General features: G+C 39.8%; 1 protein-coding gene and 1 pseudogene across 4 annotated transcripts in view; both read left to right on the top strand.

Annotated features, from left to right (window-relative positions):
- The window catches only part of magi2b (membrane associated guanylate kinase, WW and PDZ domain containing 2b), a 260,147-nt gene that overhangs the window by 161,682 nt on the left and 80,092 nt on the right, over window positions 1–18,373 (top strand). For all 4 annotated transcript variants that reach the window (XM_088339562.1, XM_088339565.1, XM_088339564.1 and 1 more), the window contains exon 7: window positions 18,243–18,300. In XM_088339562.1, the coding sequence (XP_088195688.1) occupies window positions 18,243–18,300 (58 nt within the window). The remainder of the gene's footprint in view (window positions 1–18,242; window positions 18,301–18,373) is intronic.
- LOC148362139 (U2 spliceosomal RNA) lies at window positions 1,480–1,616 on the top strand (annotated as a pseudogene).

Here is an 18,373-nt window from a genome sequence, read left to right as displayed (position 1 = left end):
ACGCTTTGTTTTGCCGCTTAAGCCTATGCCAGCCTGTAAATGATAAAAAGCATCCGCCCCTTTACCTCCGAATAACTTTAGCCAATAGTGATCGATTCAACTGATGATTGACACATCTTTTTCGGCCAATTCCAGGCTTTGTTTTGCCGCTTAAGCCTATGCCAGCCTGTAAATGATAAAAAGGATCCGCCCCTTGACCTCCGAATAACTTTAGCCAATAGTGATCGATTCAAATGATGATTGACACATTGGTTAGGAGATAAAACGCCGGTAAATAAATCCCAGCATACACCGCGGACTACTTGGCCTTCGGGGGAAAATCTAGTCGGCGGCTGCAAGTTAGTTGGAAGACTTTGCGACTTAATGTTGATCCATAAATAAGGCGCACTGTATTATAAGGCGCATGGTCAGCTTTTGAAAAAAATAAAGGCTTTTAGGTGCGCCTTATAGTGCAGAAAATACGGTACGCTTTTTTTCATACAGTATAGTTATGCCTTCTTTTCTCTGAAGCACAGCGATAAATCTCAATGGAAACAAAGACAAAAGGGAAAACGGATGGATTTTAAAAAGAAGAGTAACTGATGCAATGCAGAAGTAATCTTAGGACATCGTTGAGTCATCTATCAAAGGATGTAAGAGATTCTTCTGGACCTGTAAACCGGTGTATGTCGACCAAAGTTCAATGAGGTCCATCACATATAAACATACCGTAAATTCCGGACTATAAGCCGCTACTTTTTCCCCAAATGTTCAGCCCTGCGGCTTATTCAGTGAAGCGGCCAATTTATGTAATTTTTCTAACGGGCACCAGCGGCGCTAGAGTATAAAAGGTAAGATTAAGACCAGTAGAATATGTGCTCCAAGAAAGACTACAACCGCCAAGAAAGACTACAACCTCTAAATTAATGCTTACATTGTCTGTAAAGTAAAGATATGTTCCGATTATGAGGAAGAAGCCCTTATTGGTGATAGTTATGAGTAGGAAGTTGAGGACGATCTACCGTGAATTTCACAATTGCGGGATGCTTTCTTTTTAACAGACCCGTTTACTGTGTTGCGAGCGTGTTGCTAGTAGCGTGTTGCTACTCTTCACAGGCACGGTTTGGGATGAAACAAAAATTATATTATTATTCTTATTAAAGCTTTGAAAACTCTCTCGGTGTACCGTGTTTCCTCGTAAATATGTGTAACCATGTATAATATGTATTTGCAACTATATATCTTTGTAATGTATTTATTTTAGAGATTTATTCTGTTATGTGTTCTACGGGCCAATCAAAAAGAAGGGGCGGAGCAAACGCGGGCTGGTGGGAATTGGGGTAAAGCTGAGTTACCGGTAGATCTGTCTGTTGTCGCAACGGACAATAGTGGATGTATATTTTTCCCACCCTTAACTTTGGAAATAAACATTTTGTTTCCTTGGATTACTTTCAACCGGACCCGGACTTTAGAAGTCTGCATCATACGTTAATTACGGGTATCATTTTCCATTCATGATGCCAATTGTGGTTTTAGGATTGTGTTCTATTGACTTTTGGAGATGGAATAAGAGCTTGTTCTGTCCACTCCACGCATCGGCCCGGTATTGCAGTACCTCCGGGAACGGTGCATTCGTAATGATTGCAGCAGGGCTTTAAGGCTAGGACCTTAGCTTGGCCTTTTCGCTGAGAGTAAGAGTCCCGGCTCCTAGGGTTTGTTGCGTATTATGAACTGACCGATAACGGATAATGAATAATGAATAAAGAAGATAGAACCATAACCCTTAAAAAATCCGCCCTTTTGAATAGTGTCGGTAGGAGTCTAGGAGGCTAGGACCTTGACTCAGCCTCTTGGCTGGGAGCAATTTTCCCGGCTTGTGAACTCTGTAGTGTATAATGTATTGAAGAATAATGGATAATTGATAAATAATATTGAACAATTGAAATCTAAAAAATCACAATTGTGAAATTTATAGCCTGGTCTGGGTTAAACTTGTGATGGTGTCATAAGTTTTAATGCGGGCGCACGCGGCTTATGTACAGGTGCGGCTTGTGTAAGAACAAAAGTAGAAAATCACTTAAAAAGTGGTGGGTGCGGCTTATAGTCGGGTGCGCTCTATAGTCCGGAATTTACGGTACGTTTTTGTTCCCAATGTGTCAAACCGCATGGGTTGAAGTTTCAGAACTACCCTTTGCTGTTCTCTGGAGAAATTTGCCTTTGAACATTGCAATTATTTTTCTCACACATTTGTGAGTCTCTACCCTCTTTTTATATCCCAAAATGATCCCCTGGTGTCTTTTGCTGATCAAAAGTGATTACAGTCACCCTTTCCCATTTTTTTCCCTTCTAGTCTGCTAGCCTGACAATGAACTTGCTGTCGTTTCTGATCTTATCTTTTGAGGACAACACCAAAATGTAGTATGCTTTCAAATAACAACGTCAAAGTCACTGCGTAGTTTTTTTTTGCCAGCGACACTGCATTGCTTCTGTGTTGTGTAATGGTCACCTCAAAAGACCCTAAACTAGGTGGTTGGGGGTGGGGGGGGGGGCAGGACAGGACATATTAGGTTATAAACAGAATGTGGCTTATGGTAGTTTTTATCAGACAAGGAACAATATTTAACAAACCCTACAATGGTACATTTAGAGTTGTACTCAATCTTTTATGATATTTTTTTTATTATATACCGCAGCCATATGCCCCTAGTGGGAGGTGGCTGGAGTCATTTCTGACACTTTTTGGGAGATTGATACAGAGGAGGGGGTTCCCAGCCCCCTCGCTCAACCCAACTGAGGTGTTGGGAGTCATTAGGTGACCAAACCCCCCAATTCCAGCCCCTAATGCCGAGCGCCAAGCAGGGAGGCAATGAGTACCAATGTTGTAAGTCTTAGGTATGACTCGGCCGAGGCTTGAACCAGCGACCTCCCAGTCTCGGGGCGGGCGCCATACCCCCAAGGCCACCGAGCTGGTACTCAATCTTAAAAGGCATGATAGTAAACTGTCTGAACTTATAGCGCACGAGTCACGCTCCCCTTATCAGTGTTCATTTTACCTGTGAAAAGTGATGGGTCCCAACAGAGATCTATGGGTCCCCAAAATTTAGTGTTATCGAGGTTGACATTGTAAATCAGCGACAAATATATAATATAAAACTATATATTCATTCAGTTTTAATCATCACAGTTTATTGGTAATACAAAGCAGTTATCACTTCAGATTTTTCAGTTCATATATTTATCAGGAAACCAGAACAGACCAGTGGACCCCAGAGCATTCGTTTAAGTCTTTTATTAAGGAAGCGTTCAGGGCTTGCTGGAGACGTGATGGCCGTCAGACGTCAGCAGCTGCGCCGGGGAGGTAACTTCGGAACGAGTCAGGAATCGTAGTGCCGAAGTAAGGCAGGTCGTGTTTACCGGGGCTGGAGAGGAGATCAAAGCGTGGGACGGAAACAGGTCGGATCGGAGGCTGGCAGAATCGGGTAAGCAGAGTTCTAAATGAACGGGATATCGGGATAAACACACAGAGTTACAAAATGTACACTCTGACACTGCTCTCTGGGCGCAGGGCGCTTAAGAGAGAAGTGCCAGCCAATCAGAAGGCGCCCACCCGGGCGCCACATGATTGCTCCAGGTGATCTGAGTTAGTAATCATGACAATATTCTTCGTGGTTTGCTGTCCCGTCACAGTTGTAATGCCTTCTCAAGGTCCAATCCATTATCATCCTTCTCATAGCGTAACCAGGAATATAATTTAGTCCATTTTGGCAGAAAAGTCCTTTTCTTGCTCGGAGTATTCTTTTGTTTGTTTTCTTTCGTCGAATCGTTGGCTTCAACACACGTGTTTTCCTTGCCTTTGCCATCTTCCGAAGAATTTCTCCGCCGTTTTTTCGTGCCGGAATTATTACCGTTGTTATCACTTTCTGCATTAAATTTCAACTTATAACTGACACTGAAGAAATTACCAATTTTGTGTTGATTTTCACATACATTTTTTTTCGGAGGCATACTTAGCCTTCACCTTCCCTTGATGACAACCACCACAACAATGACGTAATCTTGAAGCAACGAGATCTCATTTGCCGAGATCGGCGTGCGGACGAAAACTCGAACCGCGAGACCAAAACAACAATGGCGGACCTGCCTGACGAAAAGTTTGGAGTGCGGTAAATCTTTGTTTAAAAAAAAAGTAAATGTTGATTTGACACTATGCGTCCCCGGCAAAAATGATGCGTCCAGGCAAACCAGAACACTGCCCTATAAATAAGTTGTTACGAACAAATAAAAGGTTTTAACTCGAAGATTCCAGGAGATTAATATAACATACTCAAATTCGTGCAAGATAATTAAACACCCATTCGCTCTTGTGCTCCCATCTTAAGTACGTGAACAAGAGCTTTCGAGTCCCTTCAAGTCTTCAGATTATTTTGTTCATTTCAAAAGGACATTAATCAGTTCCAGCCAAACACCCGAATAATGAAAGCGTAGTAAAATATGCTACATTTCTAATAAATAGGAAAAAATGTATCACTCATAGCTTTCAAAATAGTTGTAAGCGTTTTTTTTCCCACTAGCTTTCTAACAAGCAAATTATCTTGATAATAGGATAATAGGAGTTTAAAATTCATTTTAAACTATGCATTGTATTTATTATATTGTTCTCTAGTTCTACCATACTTAACATACTGTGCAGAAGTCTGGGGCAATTATTACAAAAGTTCACTACAGCCCGTTTTTATCCTTTAAAAACGTGCAATAAGAAACATACACAGGGTAGGATATCGAGACCATACTCATATTTTATTCCTGCAGTCCAAATTATTAAAATTAGATGATTTAGTACAATTTTTTACTGCACAACTGCTATTTAAGGATAACAAAAACATAGTTCCAGAAAACATCCATAAATGATTAATTCTGAAAGAGGGAAATTATAATTTAAGGGGCTGTAGTGAATTCATAATCCCAAAGGTGAGAACCACCAGGAAAAGTATATGTGTGTCTGTGTGTGGAGTCAAGCTTTGGAACGGTTTGCGAGACGAGATCGAACGGTGTCCAACTATTCACAAGTTCAGGTTTAGATACTGTGGGGTCCAAATTGTGGGTAAACCCCGTGTGGCCGGTCATCAGATATAAAAGGAATTTCAGGCAGAGACAATGTACATTTTCGTTCCGCTGCAGCGGGGGAGAATCGGGGAGAAACACAGGGGATGTGTTCTCGGCTCCGCAATCGTCCTCCTCCTCCTCCTCTCCGCTGCCGGTTTTATTTAGTACAAGTATGGTGGACTTTTAGACTGACACATCATTGGGTGGACTTTAGACTGACACATCATTGGGTGGACATTTTTCTAAAACAGCAAAAGATATATAGACAGTGAGTCACGAAAGCACATTTATCCCAGACAAATGTAAACATGCAGCGTTATAAATAGAATAGAATAGAATATACCTTTATTGTAATTGTTACAAAATGGGTTAACATATTGTGACAACGAAATTGGGCATGATACTCCAGTTTCAGCAGCACGGCGGCGCAGTGGTTAGCGCATGTGCGGCACAGTTCATGTCTTGGGAACCTCCTGCGTGGGTTCCAATCCAGCTCCAGACTTCCTGTGCGGAGTTTGTATGTTCTCCCCGTGCTTGCGTGGGTTTCCTCCGGGCACTCCTATTTCCTCCCGCATTCCAAAAACACGCATTTCAGGTGAATTGGCCGGTCCAAATTGTGTCCCTAGGTGTGAATGGGCGAGTGAGTTGTCTGTCCCAGTGTGCCCTGCGATTGGCTGGCAACCGGTTCAGGGTGTCCCCTGCCCACTGCCCGATGATTGCTGAGATGGGCTTCTGCACCCCCGCGACCCTACTGAGGATAAGCGGTGTAGCTGATGAGATGAGACTCCAGTTTCACACATTCACAGTGAGGTAAAGAAACCAAGAAGATAAGGAACAGAGAAGATAAGGTTATAAAACAAGAGTAAGGTTATAGTATACCCCAAATATATATGACATGAAATGATAAAATACCCCAAAATGAATAAACCTACTGCAAACTCAGACCCGTAGACGCACACATACGAACAGACAGACGCATTGTGTATTCCAGCAGGAGATAGCGAGGAGGCCGAGCCCTCGGTTTAGAGACTGGGAGTTGCCATGGAAACTGTCTCCAGCTCACTTTTGGGCGGGGGTAAGCAGGCTAACGTTTAAAGGTGGTTTGCGGACAAGGAGGGAATTTAAGGCGGGTCCGAGTCAGAAACGTGTCTGACTCCGGCGCCTGCAGCATGTGGAAGGTTGTATGAGGTGACAGCCGTGCGTACACAACTCACATACACACGACAAATATCGAGATTACAAATCTGTCTGTAATTACATTATAGCGTGAGGGGATGAAGCTGAAGTAATTGTAGAAATAATAGGCTTGGGGATTTGGGAGTGTCCGTGTGTGTGTGTTTGTCTGCATAAGCTGAATGCACACCGTGTTCTCCTGTGATTTGATTTCTGTGTACAGCGGAACCTGGGTTCTCGACCATAATCCGTTCCAGAACCCTGTTCGAAAACCGATTTGTTCGATCACCGAAATCATTTTTCCCATTAAAAATAATGTAAAACGTTTTAATCCGTTCCAACACCCTGAATGTTTACCTTGAATGTTTAACGTAAAGCTAACCCAGGCTAATCGTACGTTTGCGTTATCGTAATCTTCCGTACGAAAGATTCCCCTAACATGAAAGTGTAAAAATAAAAAAATCAGGTCGTTTACAAGTCATTTAGCACCCGGGTCTCCACAACAAGTGGTGAGCGGTTCATTGGAAAGGGGGCTACGTTCCAACACCCTGAATGTTGGGCTCCGTTCCAACACCCTGAATGTTTACCTGTAAACATGAAGCTAACCCAGGCTAATCGTACGTTCGCGTTATCGTAATCTTCCGTACGAAAGATTACGCTAACATGAATGTGTAAAAAAAAAAAAAAAGGATAAAGAAAAGAATTATGAATAGGATTTCTTACCTTTGTGGTGGTCAGCAGAAGGCACAGGCAAGATCAGACACTCGCACACCTTCATATTTTGCTATTATTTCTTTCTTAAATGCAATAGTTGTACGCACTACTTTTCTTTTTTCACCTGTAGCAACTTTGTTGCTTGCACTGACTTTCTTCGGAGGCATAATTAGGGGCTAAAACACTTGGTACACCTATATTAAAAGCGAAAGCGAAACGAATCAAAATGAGAAATTGAGAAGGGGCGTGCGCACTCACGCATTATCGGCGTTCCCACTCCAATTTTCTGACCGAACAGCGAAGCAAGAATTTCTCAAAATTTTGATCGGACTCCGATTTGTTCGAACTGAGAGGCGTTCGAAAACCGAGGTTCCACTGTATTTTGTCGGACGTTTCTGACCTTTTATCATAACTTACCTCTGAAGTCTTTTAAATAGGGGTTGGGATCAGGAAATATAGGAAATAAATAATATTTTTGTATAACATAAATGGTAAATGGCCTGCATTTATGTAACGGGTGTAATAATAACTATTGTTTTATTAAAATTCCTGCTGAAATATGTTGTATAGTTTCTGTATAAGTGTCTTGCAATGATGAGTCCAACAGTGCCACCTGCTGGTATGTGATAGGGCTTGGTTTGGCTTTAGACTTTGCGACAGGAAGGTGGGGTTTTTTGGCAGTCTACAACGAGCTGCCAACGGTAAGACACGAAAAAGTTAATTTTAAACATTAAAACCACAGCTGACAAATCTCTCAACATGCTCAGGAATGTGATTGATGTTGTCAAGCTGTTTGTCAACGCGTTTCAGCTGGTGTCAGTGGGCGGGGCCAATTGGGCGCCGTGGCAACCGTGACAGAACCTGGCGCCACACGGCAGGGACCAATATATATATATATATATATATATATATATTGTGTGTTTGTCTTATGACTTTATCCAAGCATACATTAGCTACCAACATTGATAGATCATCATGGAGAATATGGCGAAACCAATGCATCAGTGTTCTCGTTTGCCCGCGTCCCTGCATCCTAGACACATCCTTTTCGATGGGGACGCATAGCCTCAAATCACGTTTTTGACACAAAAATTGTCATTATTAACCGATTACTTTTTTTAACAAAGATTTACCGCACTCCAAACTTTTCGTCAGGCAGATCCGCCATTGTTGTTTTGGTCTCGCGCCGATCTCGGCAAACGAGATCTCGTTGCTTCGAGATGACGTCATTGTTGTGGCGGTTGTCGTGTGAAAGAGAAGTATGCCTTTGAAAAAACAGTTGGTATTAGGTGCAAATCAATAAAAAATTGTTCATTTCTTCAGTGTCGGTAATAAGTCGAAACATAACACAGAAAGTGGTAACAACGGCAATAATTCCGGCTCGAAAAAACGGCGGAGAAATTCTTCAGAAGACCGCGAAGGCAAGGAAAACACGTGTTTTGAAGCGAACGATTCGACGAAAGAAAATAAACAAAAGAATACTAGCAAGAAAAGGACTTTTCTGCCAAAATGGACTCAATTATATTCCTGGTGACGCTATGAGGAGGATCATAATGGATTGGACCTTGAGAAGGCATTACAACTATGGCGGGACAGCAAACCACAAAGAATATATGAACTGAAAAATTTGAAGTGATAACTGCTTTGTATTACCAATTAACTGTGATGATTAAAACTGCATGAATATATAAATATTTCTGCAATATTATTTTGTATAGTGTACAATATTGTGAACTGAAAAATCTGACCTGATAACTGCTTTGTATTACCAATTAACTATGATGATTAAAACTAAATGAAAATATAGATTAATATAATTATTTCAGCAATATTATGTTGTATAATGTACAATACAGTTGTGAACTGAAAAATCTTAAAGTGATAACTGATTTGTATTACCAATAAACTGTGATGATTAAAACTGAATGAATATATAGATTTATATTATATATTTGTCGCCGATTAACAATTTAAACCTCGATAACATAAAATTTTGGGGAATCTCTGTTGGGACCCGTAGATTTTTGAGCGTCCCGGGACCCATCACTTTTCACAGCTCAAATGAACACTGCTGTATATGACATACAAAAAGGCAGTAGATTTTATCTTATGATCACACTATTGTTAGTCATGGTACCAGACAAACGTTAGTTCCGTAGTGCGTTTCACATGTTACAATGACAAAAGAACGTCTTCTATCCTTCTATTATTTTCTAAACATTTAAGTAACAAAATGATTGTCATTGTAACACGTGAAATTAACATTCGTCTTATACGATGGTATGATGATGAAAAAAAAAACAATGCCTATTCATTTATCATTTATATCACTGGTTGTCCAGTGGTAAAAGCTCTCAGTGCTGCATCCCGAGTTCAAATCTTGTTACAACCAAAAACCTTCACCCAGACTTTGAGTTTTTTCTAGGTAAAAAAAAAAATGCACATCAGAATGCTCTCTGGTATCATTCAGTGGGCCGACCAAATGTGAAGGCGGGCCGTAGTTTGGGGACCACTTGGACGGAGAATTATGGCTAAGAAATTAGCAGGAAAAAAAGCAAAACACTTGTCACCTCCGGAATTCTGTTTCAGCGTCACTGGAATTCGGATCTTTTACAATTTGAAGCCGTGTGTGTTTAAAGGGAATGTTTTCAAGTATGGCTTTAATAGCAGAGTTTGACTCGTCTGCATAATTTACAGGACTTACACACTCAATAATTTATAAATAAAGCTTTTAAACTTGCAAGTCTTTGATATGTGGGATTTTCTACTCATAAAGTTCAGACATGTCAGCGCCAAAACATGTTGTCTGACAAATTTTGTCATTTTTTCTAAACAGGAAATTTGTTTTACTTTTATTGACGTTTCGTTTTGTATTTTGGACTTTTTACAAATATTAAATGCACATGAAAAATGCCAGGTTTTAACTGTGGCGGACCCAAAGGTGGGGTGTTAAAAATCAAATGTCCCCCCCCAAAAAAGTCCAAATTATTAAATTTGGATGATTTCATAAAAATGTTCACTTCACAACTGTTATTTAAGGTCAACAAAAACATAGTGCCAGAAAACATACAAAAATTATTCACTCGGAAAGAGGGAAATTATAACTTCAGGGGCTGTCGTAAATTCAAAATCCCAACAGTGAGAACCACCAGGAAAAGTATGTGTGTGTCTGTGTGTGGAGTCAAACTTTGGAATAATTGACCAGATGAGAGCAAACAATGTCCAACTATCCATGTGTTCGGATTGAAATACAAAAAAAGCATCACTGGCGAAATGCAGGGAAATACTGCGTTTAAAACTATGGTTAACTTGTTGTTGTCTTGTAAACTTGACATCGAGTTACATTTTGCTGAGTTTCCGGCAATGCAAAATTATTTTTCTCTTTTGAATGAATTGACTCATGTACGATTGCAAAGGTTGTACGGCCTACAAACGTCGTTTGTTCTTACAATTCTTTCACAAGATATCCATTTCTTTTTATTTCCTGATATATTTTGTCGCATAATATTAACATTTTTGGGGGCTTATTGAGTCGGTTGTAAGATACAGAACTGTATTTAATCACATTTTTTAGTGGAAGTACAATGTTGGCAACAAGACTCACTTGATATAATTGGAAATTATTTGAACACAAAATTTTACTTCTTTTTTCCGTGTTTTTTTTCTACTTTCTTTTAAATCCTTTAAAAAAAAATCTCATTGTGTTTATTTTTTCCGAGCTTTTACTTTTTTCTTTTTGTTCTCTATTTACTTTTTTCCTACATTTCTTTTTTTCTGTTTTTTTTTCTAAATTTTTCTTTCTTTTGTTTCTTTTTTTTCTCAGCTTTTCACTACTTTTTCATTTTGGTATTTTTTTTTGTTCTATTCCCCCCCTTCCTTTAAGTCATTTTGTGCATAATTTTACATAATATTTGGTCATGTTGGGATTAAAGAAGCAAAAACAACCCGAAGAGCCGTTTAGGACCTGAAAGAGCCGGTTCCTTTTAGTGAGCCCAGCCGAGGAAGCCGGTTCCCCGAAAAACTCTACTGACTTTACTCAACTTCGTTGTCCTTCGACTCGACTTCAAAATACCGCATTTAGGACACAACGTCAGGGGAACCCGTGTATTTTTACCTTCATGCACTGTAACTTTGACTTGAGTCGCTTCTTAATTATTAATTTTGAACCCTGATTTTTGTGCGCTGGCTAGATTTTCTTGTTCGTGAGAATGTGCGAGCACTGCGCAATTGCGCACGTGCGCAGCTTAGAGGGAACACTGGTCAGGAATCTCATGAAACAGATATTTTAAGATAAGTTTTCACTATTCTAGCTGTATTCATGAACAAAGCACTGAACCTATTCATAATCACATGTTTATAGACATCTTTTTTTTTCCATCTTTTTAGAGCACAAGATAAAAATTTAAAAAAAGGCTGATGGATGTTTGTCACAAGTGCTGAATTAGTAGCGTATGCTTGTGTGGGAGCGGAGCAGCTTGAGCAGATGGGCTGTGGGTATGGAAGGATATTTTTCTATATTTAATTGCACGTAAAAGCGCAAGGTCAATTCCCTTGTTGTCGTTCCTCATCTTGCCGAGCGAGCGCTTAACCCTTCAAAAAAATCCAAAATTAAGCAAACCCGGCTGATTGCAATGCTGCGATACACACCCATTACCTGGGATGGAATATGCTAAATACGTCTTTCTGCTTTTCACACACACTGAAATCAAACTAAAACTTTAATTTGGCCTCCATCAAACAACCATAATAGAATAGAATAGAATAGACCTTTATTGTCATTGTTACAAAATGGGTTAACATATTGTGACAACGAAATTGGGCATGACACTCCAGTTTCACACATTCATAGTGAGGTAAAAAGGCCAAGAAGATAAAAGAACAGAGATGATAAGGTTATAAAACAAGGAGGATAAGGTTATAGTTATCATTTACACAATATTTACACAAGGAATGTAGGCATGTAGGATGTTACATACAGTTTGGTATCGTAAGGGTTTGTGCAATATGCATTTGGTGCAAAAATAGTCATCATAGTGCAAAAAATAGTCAACATATGCATTTGGTGCAAAAACTAGTCACCATAGTGCAAAAAAATAGTCAACATTGTGCAAGGTGAGCAGTAAACATAGTGCAGTCAAAAAATTAGAAAAACCAATAAGGTGCAGAATAAAATTATGTGTAAAGCATAAGCCGAAATCTAAAGAGAGCAGTTTTGCGTTGATTCGGAAAAAGGCAGAGGGATAGGACACGAGTATGTAGGAAGAGAGTTTAGAATCCTGACAGCCTGATAGAAGAAGCTATCCTTGAGCCTGCTGGTTCTGGCTCTGAGACTCTGCAGTCTTTTCTCTGATGGCAGAAGGTTGAAGAGGCTGTTGGATGGGTGGGTAGGGATTCAGGTGAGGCAAGAGTCGTAGAGTCCCAAGATGTGCGTAAGGAGGACACCAATGATCTTTGTTCTCACGATTATCAGTTGGTGTTACATATAATTTAAATATAAATGTAAATGTTCTGCATTCATATAGCGCTTTTCCTGTCAATGAAGACCTCCCAAAGCGCTTTACAATGTGCTTCGCACTTTTCCCTTTGAGGTTGGTCGTTTTGGTTGTAATATTTCTCAGAATTCACTGTGTGAATATAACTTGTTTTTATATTCCTAAATATAAAAACAATCTTTCACACACACACACACACACACACACACACACACACACATGAAGTAACGTTTCAATGTTTCAATAATCAGTCCAATTGCATCTCTTGTACGTTTATCAGTCTTGTACTCTCTTATTTTGAAGTCCCATTTCCGGTGTATTTTTCTGTTTCCTGTGTGAATGAAAGTTAGCTTCACACACGGGAGGAATCAGGCTGCCGGGGCACTCGCCCGGAGTCGGCCACCGGACAGTGCTCTCCCGCTTGGGAATTTTAAATACCTTAATTCTTGTTTTTATTTGAGTAATTTTGCCAACATAGAGTTTATATAAGTTTTAACTTTAACACCTTACACACTAACTGACTATCATTCATGCAACTACCTGTTATCAGTGTCTTGCCCAAGGACATTTCGACGTATAACACGGAGGAGCTGAGAATCGAACCTGCGACCTCATGATCCCAAGACGAGCACTCTACCTCCTGAGCTAATGTCAATCACTCCACTAATACTAAGTGTTTAAAACGTGCTATGTTGACACAGTAGCTCCTACTGTAGTTTTAATTCCAAGCTCCTTGTTGTCCAGTGTGCCTTATATATAAAATATATATGGGAAAATACTTTTTGGGGGATATGCGCCTTACAACCCGAAATTACGGTAATTGTGTTCCAGGAACGCATTCCTTTATAACGCGTTAATCACAACACTACTCATCCTGATATGCTAACTAGCTGCTATTGAATGATTAAAGCACAACATACACGGTTCACTGCTCCCTTGGGCGGCAGTGGCTCAGGAGGTAGAGCGCTCGTCTTGGGATCAAGAGATCGCAGTTCGAATCCCAGCTCCTCCGTGTTACAAGTCAAAGTGTCCTTGGGTAAGACACTGAACCCCTAATACCCCCAATAAGCTGGTTAGCGCCTTACATGGCTGCACGGCCGCTATTGGGAAATGTGAAGCACACTGTAAAGCGCTTTGGGAAGTCTTGACTTGAAAAGCGCTATATAAATGCAGATCATTTCATTTCATTTTATTTCTCACTTAACTGCCAGGGTTGTAGGGGCACTACTTCCTGTGGTGTGTCTTGGGCGAGCAACCATCCCTCTCCAGGCTGTTCTTTTGGTTTGGATTTTCCTACCCCACATGTAACAGTTCAGGTTCTCATGGTTACAAAAGCACCGCTTATCCTCAGTAGGGTCCCGAGAGTGCTGGAGCCCATCCAAGCTATCTACGGGGAGTGGGCCGGGGACACCCTGAACAGGTTGCCAGCCAGTCGTAGGGCACACAGAAACAGACATCTCACTCTCTCAGTCACACCTAGGGACAATTTGGACCGGCCAATTCACCTGACATGCATGTTTTTGGAATGTGGGAGGAAACCGGAGTGCCCGGAGGAAACCCACGCAAGCACGGGGAGAACATGCAAACTGTGCAGGAAGGCTGGTAGCTGGATTTGAACCCATGACCTCAGAAATATGGCGCGGACGCGCTAACCACTCAGCTGCGTGCCGCACCGCAACTACAAAAACTCAGAAAAAAAATAAAAATAATAATAAAAGACTTTAAAATATGAAATAAAGCGGACCAGGCAACTGTAAGCTGGAATATCACAAGGTTCACTGCACTTTTATTCAGCAGTTGTGTTGTTGGCTGGAGGTGAAACAGAGGACAAAAAGGCGAGGAGCACTTGAGTCGTGCAATTTATCCCAGGGCAGTAAAACGGAACTAAAATATAAGTCGGGACGCATGGAAGCTCCGACAAGCAGGGTTGGGTAGGGTTACTTTAACTGGATTACTTTTGATTACTTTTGGATTACTCCAATACCAAATATGCTATTAAAAGACAAAAGAAACTGAATATGAATGAAAATGATGACTCACAACACGTGGTAAGCTTTCTCTCCTGGATTTGATCTCTTTGAGTAAAGTCAGTAGAGTTTTTCGAGAACCGGCTTCTTCGGCTCGGCTCACAAAAAGGAACCGGCTCTTTCAGGTCGTAAACGGCTCTTCGGGTTGTATTTGCTTCTTTCATCCCTATATGACCAAACATTATGTAAAATTATGCACAAAATGACTTAAAGGAAGGGGGAATAGAACAAAAAAAAAAAAATGAAAAACTAACATAAAATGCAACAGAAACAAAATGAAAATAAATCGAAACAGCTTGCCAACATCATTTTTGCCGTTCCATGTATTCCGTTACTCCCCAAGCCTGCACAAAATTTAGTCATTTCATTCACATTTAGTTTCTTTTGTCTTTTATTAGTATATTTGGTATCGGAGTAATCCAAAAGTAATTAAAAGTAATCAAGTTAAGGTAACCCGACCCAACCCTGCATTTTATGTTAGTTTTGCTGGAGATCAAAGAGATCAAACCCAGGAGAGAAAGCTTACCACGTGTTGCGAGTCAACATTTTATTCATATTTAGTTTCTTTTGTCTCTTATTAGCATATTTGGTATTGGAGTAATCCAAAAGTAATTGAAAGTAATCCAGTTAAAGTAACCCTACCCAACCCTGCATTTGATGTTAGTTTTTCCGGAGATCAAAGAGATCAAAGCCAGGAGAGAAAGCTTACCACGTGTTGCGAGTCATCATTTTATTCATATTTAGTTTCTTTTGTCTCTTATTAGCATATTTGGTATTGGAGTAATCCAAAAGTAATTGAAAGTAATCCAGTTAAAGTAACCCTACCCAACCCTGCATTTGATGTTAGTTTTTCCGGAGATCAAAGAGATCAAAGCCAGGAGAGAAAGCTTTCCACGTGTTGCGAGTCATCATTTTATTCATATTTAGTTTCTTTTGTCTCTTATTAGCATATTTGGTATTGGAGTAATCCAAAAGTAATTGAAAGTAATCCAGTTAAAGTAACCCTACCCAACCCTGCATTTTATGTTAGTTTTTCCGGAGAGCAAAGAGATCAAAGCCAGGAGAGAAAGCTTACCACGTGTTGCGAGTCATCATTTTATTCATATTTAGTTTCTTTTGTCTCTTATTAGCATATTTGGTATTGGAGTAATCCAAAAGTAATTGAAAGTAATCCAGTTAAAGTAACCCTACCCAACCCTGCATTTTATGTTAGTTTTTCCGGAGATCAAAGAGATCAAAGCCAGGAGAGAAAGCTTACTGCGGGTTGTGAGTCATCATTTTATTCATATTTAGTTTCTTTTGTCTCTTATTAGCATATTTGGTATTGGAGTAATCCAAAAGTAATTGAAAGTAGTCCAGTTAAAGTACCCCTACCCAACCCTGCATTTTATGTTAGTTTTTCCGGGGATCAAAGCCAGGAGAGAAAGCTTACCACATGTTGCGAGTCATCATTTTATTCATATTTAGTTTCTTTTGTCTCTTATTAGCATATTTGGTATTGGAGTAATCCAAAAGTAATTGAAAGTAATCCAGTTAAAGTAACCCTACCCAACCCTGCATTTGATGTTAGTTTTTCCGGAGATCAAAGAGATCAAAGCCAGGAGAGAAAGCTTTCCACGTGTTGCGAGTCATCATTTTATTCATATTTAGTTTCTTTTGTCTCTTATTAGCATATTTGGTATTGGAGTAATCCAAAAGTAATTGAAAGTAATCCAGTTAAAGTAACCCTACCCAACCCTGCATTTGATGTTAGTTTTTCCGGAGATCAAAGAGATCAAAGCCAGGAGAGAAAGCTTACCGCGGGTTGTGAGTCATAATTTTATTCATATTTAGTTTCTTTTGTCTTTTATTAGCATATTTGGTCTTGGAGTCATCCAAAAAGTAATTGAAAGTAATCCAGTTAAAGTAACTAATTAACACGGGAAAAAACCCGGAAATCAAAGCAGGAGTAGGCGACAGTGGGAAGACGCAGAAAAAAAAAAGACGCTAAAATGCTCCATGTTTCTTTAGCCGAGAACAATTCGGTGCTCCACAGTGGGAAAAAAGGCTTGATTGATCGACTTAACAGCCAGTTAATTTGACCGATCATTGGGGTTTTGTCTATCCTCAAATTAAGCTTTTCCCTTAAGGGGGCCCTTATTACGCTAAAACATGAAGCGTAATCCTTAAATCCACTATTCAATGTTCTTTAAAATTGTCACAGTAACAATATGAAGTTAAGCTGTAAAACGCTATTTAACACATTTCTATTTACTGTTTTACGCGAGTGGGAGTCATGCCTTTCTTTGCATCTTGTGTGCAAGAAATCTATAATAGTCTGAAAAGGACATTAATATCTGATATTATTGCAGGGGTGTCGAATTGGTTTTAGCTGGGGGCCACAAATGCTATGAAAAATCTCACTCAAATAACAAAGGGGAAAAAGAACAAAAATTAAACTATAAATCTTTAAAGAAAAAAAAAACGCAGTGACTTGCAACTAGTTTCTCTTTAACTAGCAGGTTAAAGAGAAAGGGGAAAAAAGGGAGAGAAAGTAAGGGAGGGAAAGAGAGAGCAATAAACAGATAGGAAGAAAGAGTAAGAGAAAACGAGAGCAGAATTGAGATATAATACTCGAAATTGCTAATTAAGAAGCGAATTAAGTCAAAGTGACAGTGCATGAAGGTAAAAATACACGGGTTCCCCTGACGTTGCGTTCGAAATGCGGTATTTTGAAGTCAAGGTCGAAGTAGAACGAAGTTGAGTGAAGTCAGTAGAGTTTTTCGAGAACCGGCTTCTTCGGCTCGGCTCACTAAAAGGAAACGGCTCTTTCGGGTCCTAAACGGCTCTTCAGGTTGTTTTTGCTTCTTTCATCCCTACAGGACCAAATATTATGTAAAATTATGCACAAAATGACTTCAAGGAAGGGGGAATAGAACAAAAAAGAAAAAAGATACCAAAATTAAAAAGTAGTGAAAAGCTGAGAAAAAAAGAAACAAAAGAAAGAGAAAAAAGAAGGAAAAAGAAACAAAGAAAAATGTAAATAGAGAACAAAAAGAAAAAGTAACAGCTAGGAAAAAATAAACACAATGAGATTTTTTTTAAAGGAATTAAAAAAAACAGGGAAAAAGAAGAAAAAGTTTGTGTTGCATTCAAATCATTTCCAATGATACCAAGTCAATCTTGTTGCCAACATTGTACTTCCACGAAAAAAATGTGATTAAATACAGTTCTGTATCGTGCAAACGACGCAATAAGCCCCCCAAAATGTTAGTAGTATGCGACAAAATATACCAGGAAAAAAAAGAAATATAAATCTTGTGAAAGAATTGTTGTAAAAACAAATGACGTTTGTAGGCCGTACAACCTTTGCATAATACATTAGTCAATTCATTCAAAAGTAAAAAAAAAATGTTTTGCAAATGTAACTTGATGTCAAGTTTTGTACATGTTTGCTAATGACTTCGTTGCCACACTTGGGATTGCTGTGGCTCACTGCTGTTTCAAGCGTTGCTCACCGACTTTGTGTGAACGCTCAGACCCCTGGAAAATTACAGGGAACATTGCCAGCAAGGAAGAATGAATGTGAGGCCCGTGACTTTTCTTTCTAAATTTTGTTCAGCGGATTGATTAAAAAGGCTGTATGTGACCCACACGCCTTAGTTTGCCCACACCTGCCTGTGGTCTCCTCTTCAAGGCTCAAGTGTTTTCTGTATTCCTCTGCTGTTCACGCTATAAACTGACTTCATTTCCCTGCTGTGTTTCACTCCCTTAGAGCTTCCCTATGGCTGGGAGAAGATCGATGACCCCATCTACGGCAGCTACTACGTGGAGTAAGTTGTCACGGCCAAAGAAACCCTTCCGAATGTTTCCATCCTAATGAATTATGAACAGGGTTGGCTAGGG

The sequence above is a fragment of the Urocampus carinirostris genome, chromosome 7, assembly GCF_059441175.1.
Source record: "Urocampus carinirostris isolate Australia breed hairy pipefish chromosome 7, RoL_Ucar_1.0, whole genome shotgun sequence".
Taxonomy (NCBI): Eukaryota; Metazoa; Chordata; class Actinopteri; order Syngnathiformes; family Syngnathidae; genus Urocampus; species Urocampus carinirostris.
Note: the sequence above shows the minus strand (reverse complement) of the source record. Positions and strands in the feature narration are given on the sequence as shown.